Source organism: Gobio gobio (assembly GCF_949357685.1).
Source record: "Gobio gobio genome assembly, chromosome: 3".
Lineage (NCBI taxonomy): Eukaryota > Metazoa > Chordata > Actinopteri > Cypriniformes > Gobionidae > Gobio > Gobio gobio.
The window spans coordinates 40,334,528-40,351,778 of NC_137099.1; the positions used below are offsets into that span (position 1 = coordinate 40,334,528).

The 17,251-nt window shown below is 36.3% G+C and overlaps 2 protein-coding genes across 2 annotated transcripts; one reads left to right on the forward strand and one right to left on the reverse strand.

Moving 5' to 3' along the window:
- Positions 1-1,184: 1,184 nt before the first annotated feature.
- Positions 1,185-4,341, reverse strand: scpp1 (secretory calcium-binding phosphoprotein 1). Its single transcript, XM_079812131.1, has 9 exons — positions 4,047-4,341; positions 3,900-3,954; positions 3,756-3,803; positions 3,607-3,669; positions 2,920-2,949; positions 2,796-2,831; positions 2,657-2,695; positions 2,500-2,565; positions 1,185-2,414 (listed from the first exon to the last, which is right to left on the reverse strand). The coding sequence occupies exons 2-9, from the start codon at positions 3,951-3,953 to the stop codon at positions 1,971-1,973; spliced, it is 780 nt and encodes a 259-aa protein (XP_079668257.1). The 5' UTR covers position 3,954; positions 4,047-4,341; the 3' UTR covers positions 1,185-1,970.
- A 2,194-nt stretch (positions 4,342-6,535) lies between these two features.
- sparcl1 (SPARC-like 1) lies at positions 6,536-16,959 on the forward strand. Its single transcript, XM_079811693.1, has 10 exons — positions 6,536-6,667; positions 7,549-7,604; positions 9,365-10,321; positions 12,541-12,643; positions 12,955-13,076; positions 13,250-13,370; positions 14,550-14,686; positions 14,820-14,968; positions 15,969-16,117; positions 16,266-16,959. Exons 2-10 carry the CDS (start codon positions 7,551-7,553, stop codon positions 16,292-16,294), a joined length of 1,821 nt encoding a protein of 606 aa, XP_079667819.1. The 5' UTR covers positions 6,536-6,667; positions 7,549-7,550; the 3' UTR covers positions 16,295-16,959.
- The last annotated feature ends 292 nt before the right edge of the window (positions 16,960-17,251 follow it).

The window sequence follows — 17,251 nt, forward strand, 5'->3', positions numbered from 1 at the left end:
AAAAGTCCACCCAAGGATGAAGACTGATCATTTAGGCTTCTCACTCTCATGTTGTTCCAATGTCTTCTGCAGAAAACAAGAGATGCTATTCTGAAGGATGTTGGTAACCAAACAGCTTCGGTTCACATTAACTCCCTTTGTTTTGTTTTGTTCTGCTCTCTCTCTCTCTCTCTCTCTCTCTCTCTCTCTCTCTCTCTCTCTCTCTCTCTCTCTCTCTCTCTCTCTCTCTCTCTCTCTCTCTCTCTCTCTCTCTCTCTCTCTCTCTCTCTCTCTCTCTCTCTCTCTCTCTCTCTCTCTCTCTCTCTCTCTCTCTCTCTCTCTCTCTCGAGGGCTGATATTCAGCATGCACAATAAGTGAATTTGTACATTTTTGCTGATTGGACAAATTGACAGTGTTGCAACTGACCCACATTCTCTTAAATGCATTGCATAACTTTAAATAAAATATAAATAACAAAAAGTCCATTGTGTTATAGTAGGCTAGTATTTTAGCTGTAGGCCTATCTGATGAAACAATCAGATGTTAAGATTTCTTGCTTTGTCAGGATTCTTTTTAAATGTATTCTAACTGTAAAATTTGAGGGAAAGCACACCTGACAATTTCATACTGCCATAGGTTTTCTTGCAAAAAAAATTTACTCCAAATTTTTGGGATTTTTTTTTTTACACTCTCTGTAGTCTCATAGTACAATTATTTAAAGTTTTCATTTTACACCATCCCTCCTTGTCATAATGGATAATGTGCCTACCATTATCTCGGATCACATTATGCCAATTGTCTAGACAATGAAAGCCAATGGTGCTTAGTCTGTTATCTGAAGGTTGAACCATAAAACAGTAATTTTAATTATACAGTAATTAACACACTTACAATGTCTAAACCCTCATTCTCAGCGTAAGGAATCTTTATCCCTCTGCCAAAAGCAGCACACATGAAACGGCAGAAAGTCCCGCTCAGTGTGTAATGTTTGTGTGAGAGTTTATGATGTTCTTCCTAGGGAAACCCCACCTCTGTTTTTTAAAGTTTGCCACCATCTTGTGGTATCAAAACAGCAATGACATGTGTTTGACAGACATGATATATTACTTGTAAATATAAGTCAATCGCACACACGTATAATTGTTGCAATATTCCATGCTGAAAGTGCTCTTTCATAGCTTGATGTTACACAACAGTCATTTCAGCTCTCTATACACATTTTTATTGTTTAGACATGCTTTTGCAAAGGTATGAAGTAAATCTGTAAAATTATAGGCAATGAAGTTGGTAATTACTCTTGGATTGCATTAGGGCAACCCTTTGATTTTAGGAATGTGGAGGTGCTTGCGTTTGCAACTTTTTAGCATGAAGAATTCATGGGGAAAAACAACCACGGCATACTTTTTAAAAAATTTATTTGAAAATGGTTAATATCACCAGTAAAAATAAATGACTATAAAATCTATAAATAATTTTAAAAAAAACAACACTGCACACAATTCGGTAACACTTTACAATATAGTTTCATTTGTTAACATTAGTAAGTTAACATGAACTAACAATGAACAATTCTTAGAGCATTTATTAATCTTCGTTAATGTTAAACATTTAGGCTAATACATTTTAAGTTAACAGTTATGTTAACTAATGCACACAATGTTATTAATTAACATTAATAAAGGTTAATAAATGCTATAATAATAGGCTATAGCCTATTGCTTATGGTTCATGTAAGCTAGCCTAATGCATTAACAAACGAGACTTTATTGTAAATTATAAAAACAAAATATCAAAGTATGCCTAAAATTAAGAATGGTGTATTGAGGTACCTTAAAACATTATTATATTAATTAATATTCTATAAATTTCCTTGCATACCCTCCTTTAAATATTTGATCCTTAATAGAACATTCCCATTTGAATATGTTCCTGGGATTTCCACTTGCAGATATCAGAGCATTGAGTCATAAGATTATGTCTTAAACTGCTGCTAGGGCTCAGTGACATCAGGCATTAGGAAGCCATTGAAAGGGTCGGTTGCACCATCATCACCGATATCCTGAGGGAAGTCTTCCTCGCTGTCACATTCTTGGCTGTCAGCCCCGGGAAGACACTCAGTTGAGCGACTTTCGCTGTCCACTGAACTGTTTTTGGACTCGGTGCTTTCACTGCTACTACTGCTGCTGCTGCTGTTGCTCGTACTCTCTGTACCTTCAACACTATAACTGTGTTCGGTGCTTTCACTCGTGTCGGCACTTTTATCCTCTTCCTTTGTGCTCAGGGCAACCGTTTCCTGGCTTTCACTTGATTCACTACTTTCGCTCTTTTTCGATGCGTCACTACTGGGTTTAATGCCATTCTCGTCTGGCTGGCTGGTCGCTTGCACGTTGCTGCTGTTGTTCGTATGGACCCATTTGAGGGTGTAGATCCAGCCCTGTGTGAATGCATCATGATGGTCATTATTCTAGTGTAACCACACATTTTGTACGATAGGCTACATAAAATTCGGTGTTACTTACCCTACGGACATTCTCTTTGCTGCTTTGAGTGTTATCTGATGTCAGTGCTGTCTCGCTTTTTCCAATCTAGATAAGCATAAGACGTAGGACAGTATAAACATGCAGTAAATAGGCTTTAGAGCTGTTGTTGTTGTTGTTATAGGGCAACATAACTTACCAGACTTTCCACAGAATGGCTTTCACTCTCTTTAGAGATCTTGAAACAAGATATTTAAAAAAAAGATTTGTTAGTCACTCATCTGGTTAGAGGTTTTGTAAATTTGTGAAAAGATATGAACAGTTATTATTAGTTATACCGATTCATCTGAGTCAGATTCAAGAGATTCTGAGCTCTGTCAAGAAAACAGAAAATTTTAAGTGAGAAATCCTTAAGAGAAATATATTCATTAAATTTGTTCACATAATAGTCTTTGCGCTTACATTGCTGTCGGAGGCATTTTCCTTGGATTTCTGTAAAATAAATAAAATAGTTTGAACTCATAAAGGCACAGACTATAATCCAAATAAAGGTTAAACCATACAATTGTTTTTATGGTTTTCCGCAGCAGAACTTTTGCACTATGCATGCATTTGTGTATATATTGTTGGATATTCTTGCTATGAGCAAATACAAATATGTATATATCACTCCTATATGATTTTTTTTGTTTTGTTTGTTATACCGTAAAGACATTATACAACTGTCTCTCCTTCTAGACACACACTGCAAAAATGCTTTTCTTACTTACTATTTTTGTCTTGTCTCCAGTCCAAATATCTGCAAATTCTTAAATCAATGCTTTTACTAGATAAATAAAATGACAAGATATTTTTTCTTGTTTTCTGGGGAGAAAAAATCAATGGGGTAAGAAAAATAATCTTGTTTTTTGCTTGAAATCTGTCCCTTGTTTTCTTACCCCATTGGCAGATAATTTAGCTTGTTTTAAGCAAAGAATCTCTTCATTTTTATTTTCCAGAAAACGAGAAAAAAATATATAATGTCATTTTACTAAAATATCTAAGATATTTAGACTTGAAACAAGACAAAATGACTAAGTAAGAAAAGCATTTTCTGCAGTGTTAAGTGTAATTTTGCATAAATGACATGAAATTTGACTTGAAGCGTACCTCTTCTGAAGGTTCTGAGGTATTACTCTGGTCGGAGGATTCAGATATTGAAGAGCTTTCCGACTGTGGAATATACAAAATTATAAGAACAGAATTACTTGAACACTCATAAAGTTAAATTTCTTTAAATTCATCTCAGCATCACTTACAGAGTTGGATGCGTGTTGAATCATCTCCATAGCCATTTTATGCAAGACCTGTGTGATGTAATTCAAGGAAGAAAAATCTTTACTCTTTCAAATGTACGAAAAGAACATTGAAATGCTTTTTATGGTAATTCACTGCATACTCACTGGATTAGCATAGGCTGCTCCCAGCAGACAGAGAATCAGAATGGCAGGTTTCATTCTGCAATACAAAATCAGTATTTATTATTATGTTTTAAGGTTTCATAAAAACCTTTCTGCATAAATAGAATGAATAGGGTTTGAGGACCTTACCTGCTCTTCTTCTAGTCCAAATGCAAAGTCCAAGAAAGTAGAAGAGACCGACTAAATGAGCAAGTGTTTATAGCTAAAGCTAAAGACTGGATTTAATGGTATGTCTAGAGAAAGCGCTATTTAACAGGCTGACTCTTCATTAAGGCAACAGCATCACTTCCTGCTCGCCAACACTCACATTACTGTGGGGGCACATTAACTGAAGCTGGAATACAAGAAAATGAGAGTGCCACAGTAAGAATGTTTACATAATGCAATGACACACACTACAGTGAGCACTCACCCAAACTTCCTCTCCTGTACGTGTCTATTTTAGGATTCTAAACTATAGGGTGTGTGGCCTCTAAATACTAAGTAAGAGTACAGTCTGGTCCCACACTGGGACAGGAAGTCCATAATGAGAGCATTCCAACCTCCTTTTTTTTTTTTCATAGACACGCAGTACTGTATATACCTTACATCAATTCTATATGTTTATTATGAACCTAATGGTTATATGATTGAAACAAGAAATTGCATCATTCTTTTATAATAGATTATGCTTGTAGAGATAATCTTATATTATCTTCCAATACTTATTATTTCTCTTGCTAAATCGTTTACATCACCACTTCCTGGAGCTCCATATTTGGACTGCTGCTTTTTTTCCCCCGTGTTGATGAAGAGTGGAATATTTCCATTTTACAAACATTCCTCACAATTATACTCTTAATCATTGCAGCGTACCCAAAAACCCACATAGAACTGTGCTCCAAGATGTTTGCTGATAATGGAGCAGAGAAAATATATAACAAGGCACAGTGGTTCACTAATGAATATTCAGCTCTTGCAATTTGAGTGGAATTTGCTTGCAGTTATAATTTGATTTCCTGAAAAAGGTGAATGTGGAAAGGGTAGATGGGACAAAGATAGAGAAAGGGAGAGATCTAACTTAAAAAATGTATACAAATTATAGTTATTAATAATTATTAAATTTCCATAATTAAGGTTGACTGTGTTATTGTTAAAACTGATTAAGAATATGCCAAGATGTTTTGTAGTTTACAATGTGGTTAAAACACAAGGATCTTTTAAATGACTTTACATTTTTATTTAATTACAAAATTTAGATATACTGTATGCATATATAAAATAAAATGTATAATTATAACAAACCGGGATGATTTCATTCTTTGATAAATAAAAAATAGCATTTATTAAAAAATTTTTTGAATAATGTACATTTAATCTGTCTCTCGCTCTCTCGCTCTCTCTTTTCTGTCTGTATGTGGTTCTGGTACCCTACACTTTTGATCCATGAGGAAAACTGTTTATAAATCATGCGAAGTGATGTCTTTAGAATATAGATTATATAGTTTGTACAGTATAAAAATCATTACGTCTATGGAATGTCCCCACACAGTGTGTGTGTGTGTGTGTGTGTGTGTGTGTGTGTGTGTGTGTGTGTGTGTGTGTGTGTGTGTGTGTGTGTGTGTGTGTGTGTGTGTGTGTGTGTGTGTGTGTGTGTGTGTGTGTGTGTGTGTGTGTGTGTGTGTGTGTGTGTGTGTGTGTGTGTGTGTGTGTGTGTGTGTGTGTGTGTGTGTGTGTGTGTGTGTGTGTGTGTGTGTGTGTGTGTGTACCTGAATGTACACTGACTCATGGGGCCTTGTGTCACTGTGGGGACCTAAATTGAGGACCTAAATTGAAAATAAAAATAACGAATTTTTTTTGAAAATGTAAAAATGCTGAAAGTTTTGTGTGATGGGTGTAGGTTTAGGGTTAGTGTAAGGGGATAGAATAGACCTATACAATTTGTACACATACAGTGCATCCGGAAAGTCTTCACAGCGCTTCACTTTTTCCAAATTTTGTTATGTCACAGCCTTATTCCAAAATTGATTAAATTTCTAATTTTTTTCCCTCAATTCTACAAACAATACCCCATAATGACAACGGGAAAGACGTTTGGGTTTTTCTGGGTTTCAATACTTGTGTACATGTGATTTCCCAAAATTTAGGAATTTTGAAATAAGGCATGTAATATGGCAAAATGTGGAAAAAGTGAAGCACTGTGAATACTTTCTGGATTCACTCTAAAAGCTATTACGACTATGGAGAGTCCCCACAAAGATAGCAAACCAGACTGACGGTATGTAACCAAAATACATGCACAATTGATAAAAGATTAATTCAAGGTCTGCAAAAACACTGGGCGCCATCTACAGGCTTTTAGCTTTGAATGTCAAAATTCGCTGTCCCAGGGCTGCTCAAATGCAAGATTTGACAATCTGCCAAGTACCAGAAGGGTTCCTTTTTTGTTTTCCCCATAGATTTACTGAACGTTTTGGAAAAGCACAACTAGACTGTTAAAGTAAAATGTTAAATAATTTTAATACAATAAATGGAAAGCTAGTTCAAAGTATGGTGTATTTTCGTTGTCACTCTCCATCTCTCTGTTCCTCACCCCCACCCCCCTGCAGCTTCAGTTGGTTGTCTCTCTGTGGCCCAGTACAGATGAAGGAAGGGCATCTGATGGACAGTACTGAGGGGGAGGCATAAGGGACTCAGAGGTATTTTGGTAAATTTCTGCAACGTGAAATTGAATGATTCCTCCCCTTTCTATCGGCAACCTCATAGCTCAGGTAAGACTCAAATTTCTCATTTCCTATTAGTGTAATTGAATTAACTAAATAATCATTTCTGAAATAAGGCAGTGTAAAAATAAATACTAAAATTGTATGCATGATGCAAATCATGCTGATGTAATCATTGTCATTTATTTGCACTTTTTCATTGCAAGAGATTTTTCTAGTACAAATTTTTGGATGTTTTCTAAGTATTTAATATGATAAATAATCCGGAATTAAAGTATTTGCCGCAATGAGTGCATATTTTAAGTAATTGTTAAAAATTATAATGTTTAAAAAATGTCTTTGCATTTCTTTCTTAAACCTGAATACTACAGACAAAATAGTAAAAAAAAAAAAAAAACTAATTTAATTAAATAATGTAAAGTTATTTATCTTCTGGAGATAAATAACTTATCTTCAAAAATCATAAATAATTAATCTTCATAAATATCTTCAATTCAGACCATTGCACCCAAGCCATTGTCCACATCAACATGGCCTATAATGGGCATATTGTCTCTGTGCAGGAGGCAAAAAGCTTGTGTACTTAGTCAACTCTTTTTCCAGTCTAGTAGGTTCTGATGTTTGCTTTGCCCCTCCGGACTTTGAATGTGACTTTTGAGCGGGGCTCATCTCTTGGGCCCTGTTGCCACGACAACTGAGGTGGCTGATTTATGCCGGGGTGTCATGGCAGGAGTGCGTCCAGCATACAGATGGAGAACTCTGAACCCTGTGTAAGAATGTCCCAGGGGCCAGTAAAGCAGAATTCTTAGATAGAAAGAATAGGAAATTGGGAGATCATGTCACTTGAAGTTTTTTCTGGAAGTTTTAAGATAGGAGACAGGACTGTGGTGAAATCCATACAAATTATGTTTGATTTTGATTTTTTCTAGAAATGAAGAACGACCTGTTTCTCTTCTGCTTTTTGGTCTCTGCACTGGCTGCATATGTAAGTAAAATATCCAAACATTTAGCAACATGTCTATAATCCTTCTCTTATTCAAAATCTACAACATCATGTCCAAAGGTCAAAGAACAAAATGAAATCAAACACCAACCCAAAAGACGTTTCCAAGAACATAGTTCAAAAAGCAAGTATGCGTACTGGGAATCTGAGACGAGGAGCTTTTAGAGAGCCAATCAAATCATATCAAGAGTATAGATAAATCAACAAGAACATTGTAAGCTGGAATGAAATCTTTTGTAATATATGACCAGGGTAAACCGAGAGGGTTTGACACAGCTAATCGCAAACATCGCTATATATTATTCCATTGCCTTACTCTTGGGATTGGAAGGGGAGTAGACTAACTCTTAAATGGAGTTCTGCTGGGCAGTAAATCAATCCCACAGTCCCATGGCTGGTGATAGGATAATTGTGTAGCTTTAAAATGACAAAATGCCTCGTTTAAATCATAAGACCGCGGCATGTTTTCCAATTCAGCTAGGAGATTGTAATGTAAGTGGACTCTCAACATTAGTTGCTTATCAGATAGAAAGACAATACTTCCCTGGAATAATATCTGCATTCCTCCAGGAAATTAGAACATGAAGAGAGCAGTTTGGCAAAGATAATCTCAAACAATTGAGTTGGAAGTAGATTACATGAAAAGCAATATGTTGTAATTGTATGAGTCGTGCAGCTGAAACAAGATTTTTGCTTGGATAAATACAGTTGGTTCTGTAAAGAGAGCCGTGAACATCATGTGTGGGACATCTATGCCAACTCTATGCTGAAAAATATTATTTTGAAAGTTTAAAACTTCAACATGGTATGGTATTGTACTACCCAACTTATTGCTACCTGGAATTGCTAAAATGAAAAATATGTTTGACAGCTTAGCCCTAACTTTAATAAACCAAAACAAAAGGCTACGTTGCTTTTTTACAATTTTTTTCGGTACAAAGTAAGCCTTGTGAAAAAATCAGCATGTCAAACATAACCCAACTCCACAAGAGCAGGTGATTCTTAAAAGGTTTTAATTTTCTCTCAGACCTCTTAAAATATTATTGGGAAAAGATATCGCATGTACTGTACTTTATTTATTTATTTTTTTCAAAAAAGCGGATGCATCCAGGAACAAAACTGTAATCCTAATGCTCAAAATAATTAATTGGTTTGAGTAGAGTAAACTTCAATTAAACAAATTTGTTCAATCAAATGAACTTTTATTAGTATTTATAGCTTTCTTTTTCTTATTAGTTCACAAAACTGACATATTTGAAGTAATCTGAATTGTTTCATTGTTTTGAGTTTTATAAACTTGATTCTTTTAATTTAGACTAACTACAAATTTACTGAAACTGGGCTAGGATTTCAATTTTTTGTGCAAAATTGATGTTAAATGGGATAGTGTTGTGTTTAATGTTTTGCTATGCTAATTTTAGAAGAGTTATGTTTGGTGTTTTTTTTTTTTGGGGGGGGGGGGGTACAAAATAAAAATCTACCAGTTTTGCTTAAACTTTGAATTTCTTAACTTCAAATTAACCTCGCATTTGAGTTTTGCCAACTTATTTGTGAGCGAATCACTGAATTATTCACTCAACCAATTTGTTAAAGAACACTAATTCAATCAGGCATAATTATTATTTTTTTTATATTGTGTAAATATAATTTGCTGTCTTAAATGTTTTCAATCTGTTACATGTTACATGTTCCTCAAATGTAGTCTTTGTAAATGTTTTTCTTCTTACAATATTGTTTTTAAGTCAGTGAAGATTCATGACAGTAAGGATGGAGTTCTTCCCACATTTCTGCCTTTTGAGTCCAGCTCTCAGGATGAGGACATGAGTGAAGAGAAGGAAAGCCATGTGGAGATGAAGCCAGCGGGGACAGAAGAGCTTGAAGGTTCAGAGGGAGGTGAGAAGTACACACCTTTGCTCCTGAGTGAGGAGGCACTGACTCAGCTCCTGCAGGTCTCTGACGAGGCAGAGGTAACTGTGGAGAATGGAGATGATAGTGACAGTCCAGAAAAAGACAAAGAAGTTAAGGAGATTGCGGAGGAGGAGAGAAAGGAAAATGGAGAATCTACAATGGAGAATGAAGATGAAACCGAGAAGAGTGAAGGTGAGGACGCAAAGGAGACTGACACCAGTACTGAGTCAGAGATACCAATGGATTTGGACTATGCAGCCGACCGTGATGCTTCACAGCCACTATCCATCAAGCTAGAGGAGGCCAAAGCTTCAACCAGCAACACTATGGAAAAAGATAAGGCAGAAACAATTGAAGATGTAATCCCCACAGCCACAATAGACTATGATTCCCTGCAATCCATCAATGACTCAGAGGACATTGCAGAGGAACAGGAAGTGTCAGCAGAGCAAACACAAGATGGGCTGAAAGAGCCTTTTCAAGACTTCGAGAATGACAAAGAAAAAAAGAAGAGTGATCAACAGGATGAGAAGAACAGCATTGAACCTAAGACTATTCTTTCTAGTGGCAAGAAAGCAAAGAAGGAGAAGAAGCAGAAGAATGAAAGTAATAGACATGGAAAGACCAATGCAAAGAAGCAGCAAAACAACCAGCGGCTGGAGAAGATGCAGAGTGACCAAGCGAGTGAAATGGAAACAAATGAGGAACATGCTCAGAGGAAAGACCCAGAAAAAGTGGTGGAGCCCACTGAAAACACAGAGCCTAAACCCAGAAAGAAGAGCGGGAAATGGGTACAAAATGCATCACATTGTTATAAAATATAAAAAGTATAAAAGTCCTGGAAGTCTGTATCCTGCACTTATGTTTTTTTTAGTAAATTACTTGAAATTTCTAATTAATTATTATTTTTCAGCTAAAGTAGTTTTAAATATAAATTCACCAAACATTGCAAACGGTTAAACACACTATTCACGCCATAAGCTTTTACATTATTTACGTCATTTTTATTCAGTGCAAACAATATTATTCAGCTTCTGAATAATATAATATAATATAGAGAAACATATTTTACTATGTTCGTTCTTGCACCTTTCATTGTTATTTCTCAAAATAAAAATCAGTGGCACTGAAAGGTTAATGCTCTATCTAATTTGAAAGCAACTGATATTGTGAGCAAAGGCAAATATAATATATAAATCGCATTTGCTGAAGGAACCACATAATTTTAGCCAACAACACTTTCGAGTTTCACAAGACTCGTGCCTTTGTTCTGCAAGTGCAAAAAACATATTTATAGAGATGGTTATGTAATGCAAACTTTAAATTGGTTTTGGAGTTAGTAAATGTGAAGATAGACTGTCACGTTTTTTCCAATGATGTTTTTAATGTAAGTGCGAGTGCAGACATTTTTAACTTAAATGTGCAAGGCTTCTGGTGTCAACCGTTTTAGCTTTAGCTGTAGAAAAGCAGTCCGTTATGTTGCTTGGTGTTGCAAACTGGTTTTTATTTTCCTGTTGTTTTAATGTATTATCGACATGATAATTGAAGTTTGTGTGCGGAAATAGTTTTACCTTTTACTGCACTTTGTTATTCTAGTTTACTATAGCAGCAATGAATCGGAAGTCTCACAGATTCACAGGAAATAGCTTTTTTGGAAAATGTGCACTCGTTTAAAGTGTTTGATATACACTCACCTAAAGAATAATAGGAACACCATACTAACACTGTGTCTGACCCCCTTTCGCCTTCAGAACTGCCTTTATTCTACGTGGCATTGATTCAACAAGGTGCTGAAAGCATTCTTTAGAAATGTTGGCCCATATTGATTGGATAGCATCTTGCAGATGATTGAGATTTGTGGGATGCACATCCAGGGCACGAAGCTCTCGTTCCACCACATCCCAAAGATGCTCTATTGGGTTGAGATCTGGTGACTGTGGGGGCCATTTTAGTACAGTGAACTCATTGTCATGTTCAAGAAACCAATTTGAAATGATTCGAACTTTGTGACATGGTGCATTATCCTGCTGGAAGTGGCCATCAGAGGATGGGTACATGGTGGTCATAAAGGGATGGACATGGTCAGAAACAATGCTCAGGTAGGCTGTGGCATTTAAACAATGCCCAATTGGCACTAAGGTGCCTAAAGTGTGCTAAGAAAACATCCCCCACACCATTTCACCACCACCACCAGCCTGCACAGTGGTAACAAGGCATGATGGATCCATGTTCTCATTCTGTTTACGCCAAATTCTGACTCTACCATCTGAATGTCTCAACAGAAATCGAGACTCATCCAATCAGTCAACATTTTTCCAGTCTTCAACTGTCCAATTTTGGTGAGCTCGTGCAAATTGTTGCCTCTTTTTCCTATTTGTAGTGGAGATGAGTGGTACCCAGTGGGGTCTTCTGCTGTTGTGGCCCATCCGCCTCAAGGTTGTGCGTGTTGTGGCTTCACAAATGCTTTGCTGCATACCTCGGTTGTAACGAGTGGTTATTTCAGTCAAAGTTGCTCTTCTATCAGCTTGAATCAGTCGGCCCATTCTCCTCTGACCTCTAGCATCAAAGAGGCATTTTCGCCCCCACAGGACTGCCGCATACTGGATGTTTTTCCCTTTTCACACCATTCTTTGTAAACCCTAGAAATGGTTGTGCGTGAAAATCCCAGTAACTGAGCAGATTGTGAAATACTCAGACCAAATACTCAAAATTGCTTAAATCACCTTTCTTTTCCATTCTGACATTCAGTTTGGAGTTCAGGAGATTGTCTTGACCAGAACCACACCCTAAATGTATTGAAGCAACTGCCATGTGATTGGTTGATTAGATAATTGCATTAATGAGAAATTGAACAAGTGTTCCTAATAATCCTTTAGGTGAGTGTATTCTTAGTGTATTCCTTCCAAAGTGTTTGAAATTTGAACAAACTTTGGACGGTAAAATAAAAATGCTATTAAAAACCATTAGGCGTAATTGTTGGTCTATAAGAATTGGTTGTGCCTCTTTACAGACTCGTTTGGTGGGGATGAATCCAGTACAGATTAGAGCCACTATGGAGCTTTACCCTGACCTTCGGCCCACACATCGGCCCAGCGGACAGGGGGTGCCAGCTGGTGAGTGTTGTTTCTGCACTGTCTCCATAGCCCTGGATTATTATTAGGAATCTGCTGAGCAGAGCTTTTCTTTAACATAGACTGTTAAACCGACCTGGCTTAAAAAGTCAATGAGAGTCTTAGCCCCTGGTTTAAGCTCTATCCAAACCAACAGATGCAAAGGAATGTTGGCACTTTTTTACAGGGTGGTTATATATATAACCTTTATTAGATGTGTCTCTGAGAGACTTTTTTCAAGCAACAGTGAATGTCTGAGTTGAGGATACAGTATTGTATAGGATATTTGCACATTATTTCATTGTTTTATCCAGACCCCTGTGAGAACTTTCACTGTAAAAGAGGGAAGACATGCAAAATGAACAATGAAAACAAGCCTGTCTGTGTGTGTCAGGAGCCATCAGCATGTCCTCCCAGTGTAAACGATTTTGACCATGTAAGTATGTGTTATCTTGCAAATTTGTTCAGTGGAATTCAACTGATTACAATAAAATGTATATTTATTCCATTACTGATTAATTACCATTAAGTAACAGATATTGATTAAAGAAAAAAGACGATAACATTTGCTAATAATAAGCCATTTTTGCCGGGACATTTTCATTGTAGGTTTGTGGAACTGACAATAAGACATATGACACATCCTGTCAGCTCTTTGCCACAAAGTGTGGCCTTGACGGGACCAAAATAGGCCACAGACTTCACCTGGACTACACTGGATCCTGCAAATGTAAGAAATACTTCTGACATGCTTATTTTAATTGTTAGCACATGAGAGGTACAATTTAGTTACCAGTGATGCTAATGTGATTAATAATTTTAGCAGCAGAATAATTTTCATTAGAAAAAGTCCCTAGTAATATTGTGTGTCAGAAGAGATGCAAAGATTTAAAGTCTCTGTAAAGGCAATTCTAAAAGAGTTTTGTTTCTAAACACATTGTAACATGTTTCAGCAATACATTTCTAACATTTACAAAGACTGTGAACTGTGTACTGAATTGTGGAGTTAGACTGTTAAACGTTTTATTTTGTTGTTGTTTTTTTTAAACATTTCTGTGTTCAGGATTTTTTGAGCGGGGCTAAAACGGTGGCTCGATGACGCACTTGAGCCATTCTGAGCATGGCCCCTCCCCTAACACTATAATAACTAGAGCACATTTGCATCAGTTCGCCCTTTCAATCGCAAGTTACTGTCAGTACCGTTAGTTACTGCAGCCTTCAGTTTGCTAGCTAGTTATGCCTTTGTCACGTCAATGCATATTACCTACTTGCGATAACTTACAAAACAGCTGTCTGTATAGTCACATCATTCAAATTTGGCTGGGTGGTTAATAACACATCTTTCTGTGGTGTGACAAACTCAGAACACATATCTAATTTGGACTTTACACAGACTTTAAAGACCCCCTGTGATGAAAATCAAGTTTTTAATGTTGTTTATATGTCTATGTAGTGTTTTTATGAAATGAAAGGAATGAAAACAAATTTTCCACAGGTAAAAACCTTAAAATATGTAATTTTGGTGATCCAATACGGATTTTAAGGGATAAAATCATTGACATCAGGGGGACTCTAAATGTTTTAGATGTAGAGTTTTTGAAGAGATCTCAACAATGTCTTAGAAACTACACTTTGATTTAACAAGATACCAAAGTCTGAAATCAAAATCCAGAATTAGCTATCCACATTTAATATTTCCATTTAATTTAATAACATAAGTTCTATACCCTTATGTATCTACATAGTGATTTTTTAATGTACATTTTAATATTATAGTTGGATACAATGCAACATTTACTTTCGGGACCCACAGCCAAAAGCCTCATCCATTTTAAGTTTGAGCACCTCTGCTCTTAATATATAACTTCTGTTGTTGTTGTTTTTTGTCTATTTTTAATTCTCCTGGCAGTTATTGCTTCATGTCTTGAGTCAGAGCTGGTGCAGTTCCCTCTGCGCATGCGGGATTGGCTGAAGAACGTGCTTCTGCAGTTATTCGAGCATGACTCCATGTCTCCTGGCTTTCTTACAGCTAAACAAAGAATCAGGGTATGTCTATCAGAGATACTGGGCAGACAGTTATTTATTTCGATATCACATGTCTCCTAAAGAGACAAATTTCACTCATCTCCCCAACTTTTGACAGTAAAAAATAAAGGCAGATGAATGCTCTGCTCAACAGGTTCAGAAGATCTATGAGAGCGAGAGGCGTCTTCATGCAGGCGATCACCCTGTCGAGCTTCTACAGCAGGACTTTGAGAAGAACTACAACATGTACATCTATCCAGTGCACTGGCAGTTTGCACAAATGGACCAAAATCCTTCAGACAGGTGGGGGGGCTGAGTGTCCGTACAAATTTCTCCTTGCAATATTGCTTAGTTTATTGGAAATGGGGAGATCCCAATTATCTCTGTAAAAGTTGACAAATTCACTTGACATTTATATTGGCTGTTAAATGCCTTGCAGAGCCAGACGCTGGGCTAAAAGACTGATAAAAAAATATATCTGGAGCCTGACTCCTGAAATTGCTTAAAGCTACCCAATCAGATAAGTGCGATTTTAGGAAATGCTTGCCATTTTGGAGTGCATTTGTGATTGGTTCATGGGCAGTTCGTGGGCAAGACGTCTGAGGCGCTGAGACTATTCTAATTCTGACTTACTCATACAGGAGGTTCAGCAATATTTTTAGCTAATGTGAGGATGTGGTTGAGGGACATTTCTAGAAAAAGAAAGACTTGGTGCCAGTATCCTCCACAGCATCGGTCAGCCTTTGAGACCGAAGCTTTAAAGCTGCAGTTTGCGCTTTTGGGCACAATCTGCCTACGAATCACTTACTTATAGATGTATTAGACTGATATATAAGAAAATTACATACTGTAGCTTAAAGAATCTTTTGTTGGTTTGTGATTTCAAAGAAAAGGTTCTATATAAACCTTAAGGGGTTCTGTCAAGCACTTCGTATACAGAATCTTTTAGGAGTTCCCATCATAGGATCTTTTTGTGGATTTAGTTTTCATTTTTTATTTAATTTTAAATTTCATGTATTAAACAGGTCATAAACATACTTTGTCATTAGAAAAATTTGAAATAACCTGTTAAACATATGTATTTATAATCATTTAAGACATTTCTCCTTATATGGAACCTTTTATGCATAAAGACAATAACCATAGGGTTCTATATAGAACCCCATTGAACAGTATGCACATGAAGTATGTTAATTACAAGATTTTTCTTCTTTCTTCTGTTAATGCATTTCTGTCCTCATGACAAATGAACAATACCTGAATCGTTTTTTTTCACCAGTGGATATTCATAATACTGTTGCAGGTTTCTTTCTCACTCTGAACTGGCTCCACTGCGCGTTCCCCTGGTTCCCATGGAGCATTGCACCTCAGTCTTTTTCCAAAAGTGTGATGCTGACAAGGACAAACTAGTCTCCTTCAAAGAGTGGTGCAGCTGCTTTGGCATTAAGGAAGGTAGGAGTATTTTGAAGGCCTTGTCTTAAACAGCTCAAAAAGTTCATTTATTATTCATTCTCTTTAAATGCATAATTCATGCAGACTTTTTAAATAAATCAAAAACTTTATAAACAACTCAACTTTCTCCATATTTTCATTCCTACAGAGGATATGGATACCAACCTGCTGTTCTGAGCACGAGCGAGTGCCTAAACAAGCATCTCTGAGCTATAACAGGAGCAAATGAGGTTGTGTCTTCTTTGAAGAAATATATAGATAATACGGGAGGTCTGTTCAGTGAAATGGTACTGTTTTTTCTTGTATGTGTAATGATCATGATGGACAAGAATGTCTAAATGCCTTTTCTTTTTTATGCATTATATTGTGTAGCATATTGGTTATAATAAAAGGAACTATAGTTAATTTTTTAGTTTATTAAAAAAAATTATTAAAAAGGTTTAGCTTGAGTGTTTTTGTTTGCATTCCAGCGAGGGAAAAGTTTACATAGTGAATAAAAGAACAAAATAAAGCGATTTTATAAAAATGTTGTAAAATTATTTTAGATAATGGAGAAAATGGCTCTCATATGTGCTTGTGGTTGAATAATTCGCCTACATATTTATTTCAAATGGCTTTTTTTTTTTTATTTTCACCTAGCATTTTTTATGAACATGTAAAATAAATCTTAAACATGATAAATTGATAAAGGACAATATCTTTAACACCATTAAAGTTCTGGTTCAATTTACATAGCAAGTTTTATGTCCTCTGTCACAAGCCCTGGAAGCTTTGTTATGCACACTTACAACGTTTACTGTGTTTGGAAAAGAAATGTGTGGGTTATGAGTTATGACCACTGTAATAAAAAATAAAAAATAAAAAAAAAAACTGTCTGGAAAAAAACCCTTAGGAAGTCATTAAATTACTTCTGTCAGAACTGTGTGCCTAAGTGTGCAGCGCAATTCAATGATTTCTGTGAGCAGTTGATGCATGGTCGTCTTCTCTGCCTCAATGCAATGAACAGTATTTCATCATTTGAGGACAATGATCTCAAATAACCTTGTATAATCAGTTTTTGTAGCACGCATTTCCAATAATTTGGAAATACGTGTCGCCTAAAGCTGTAGGCGACAAATCTTGTCAGCTCCTGTA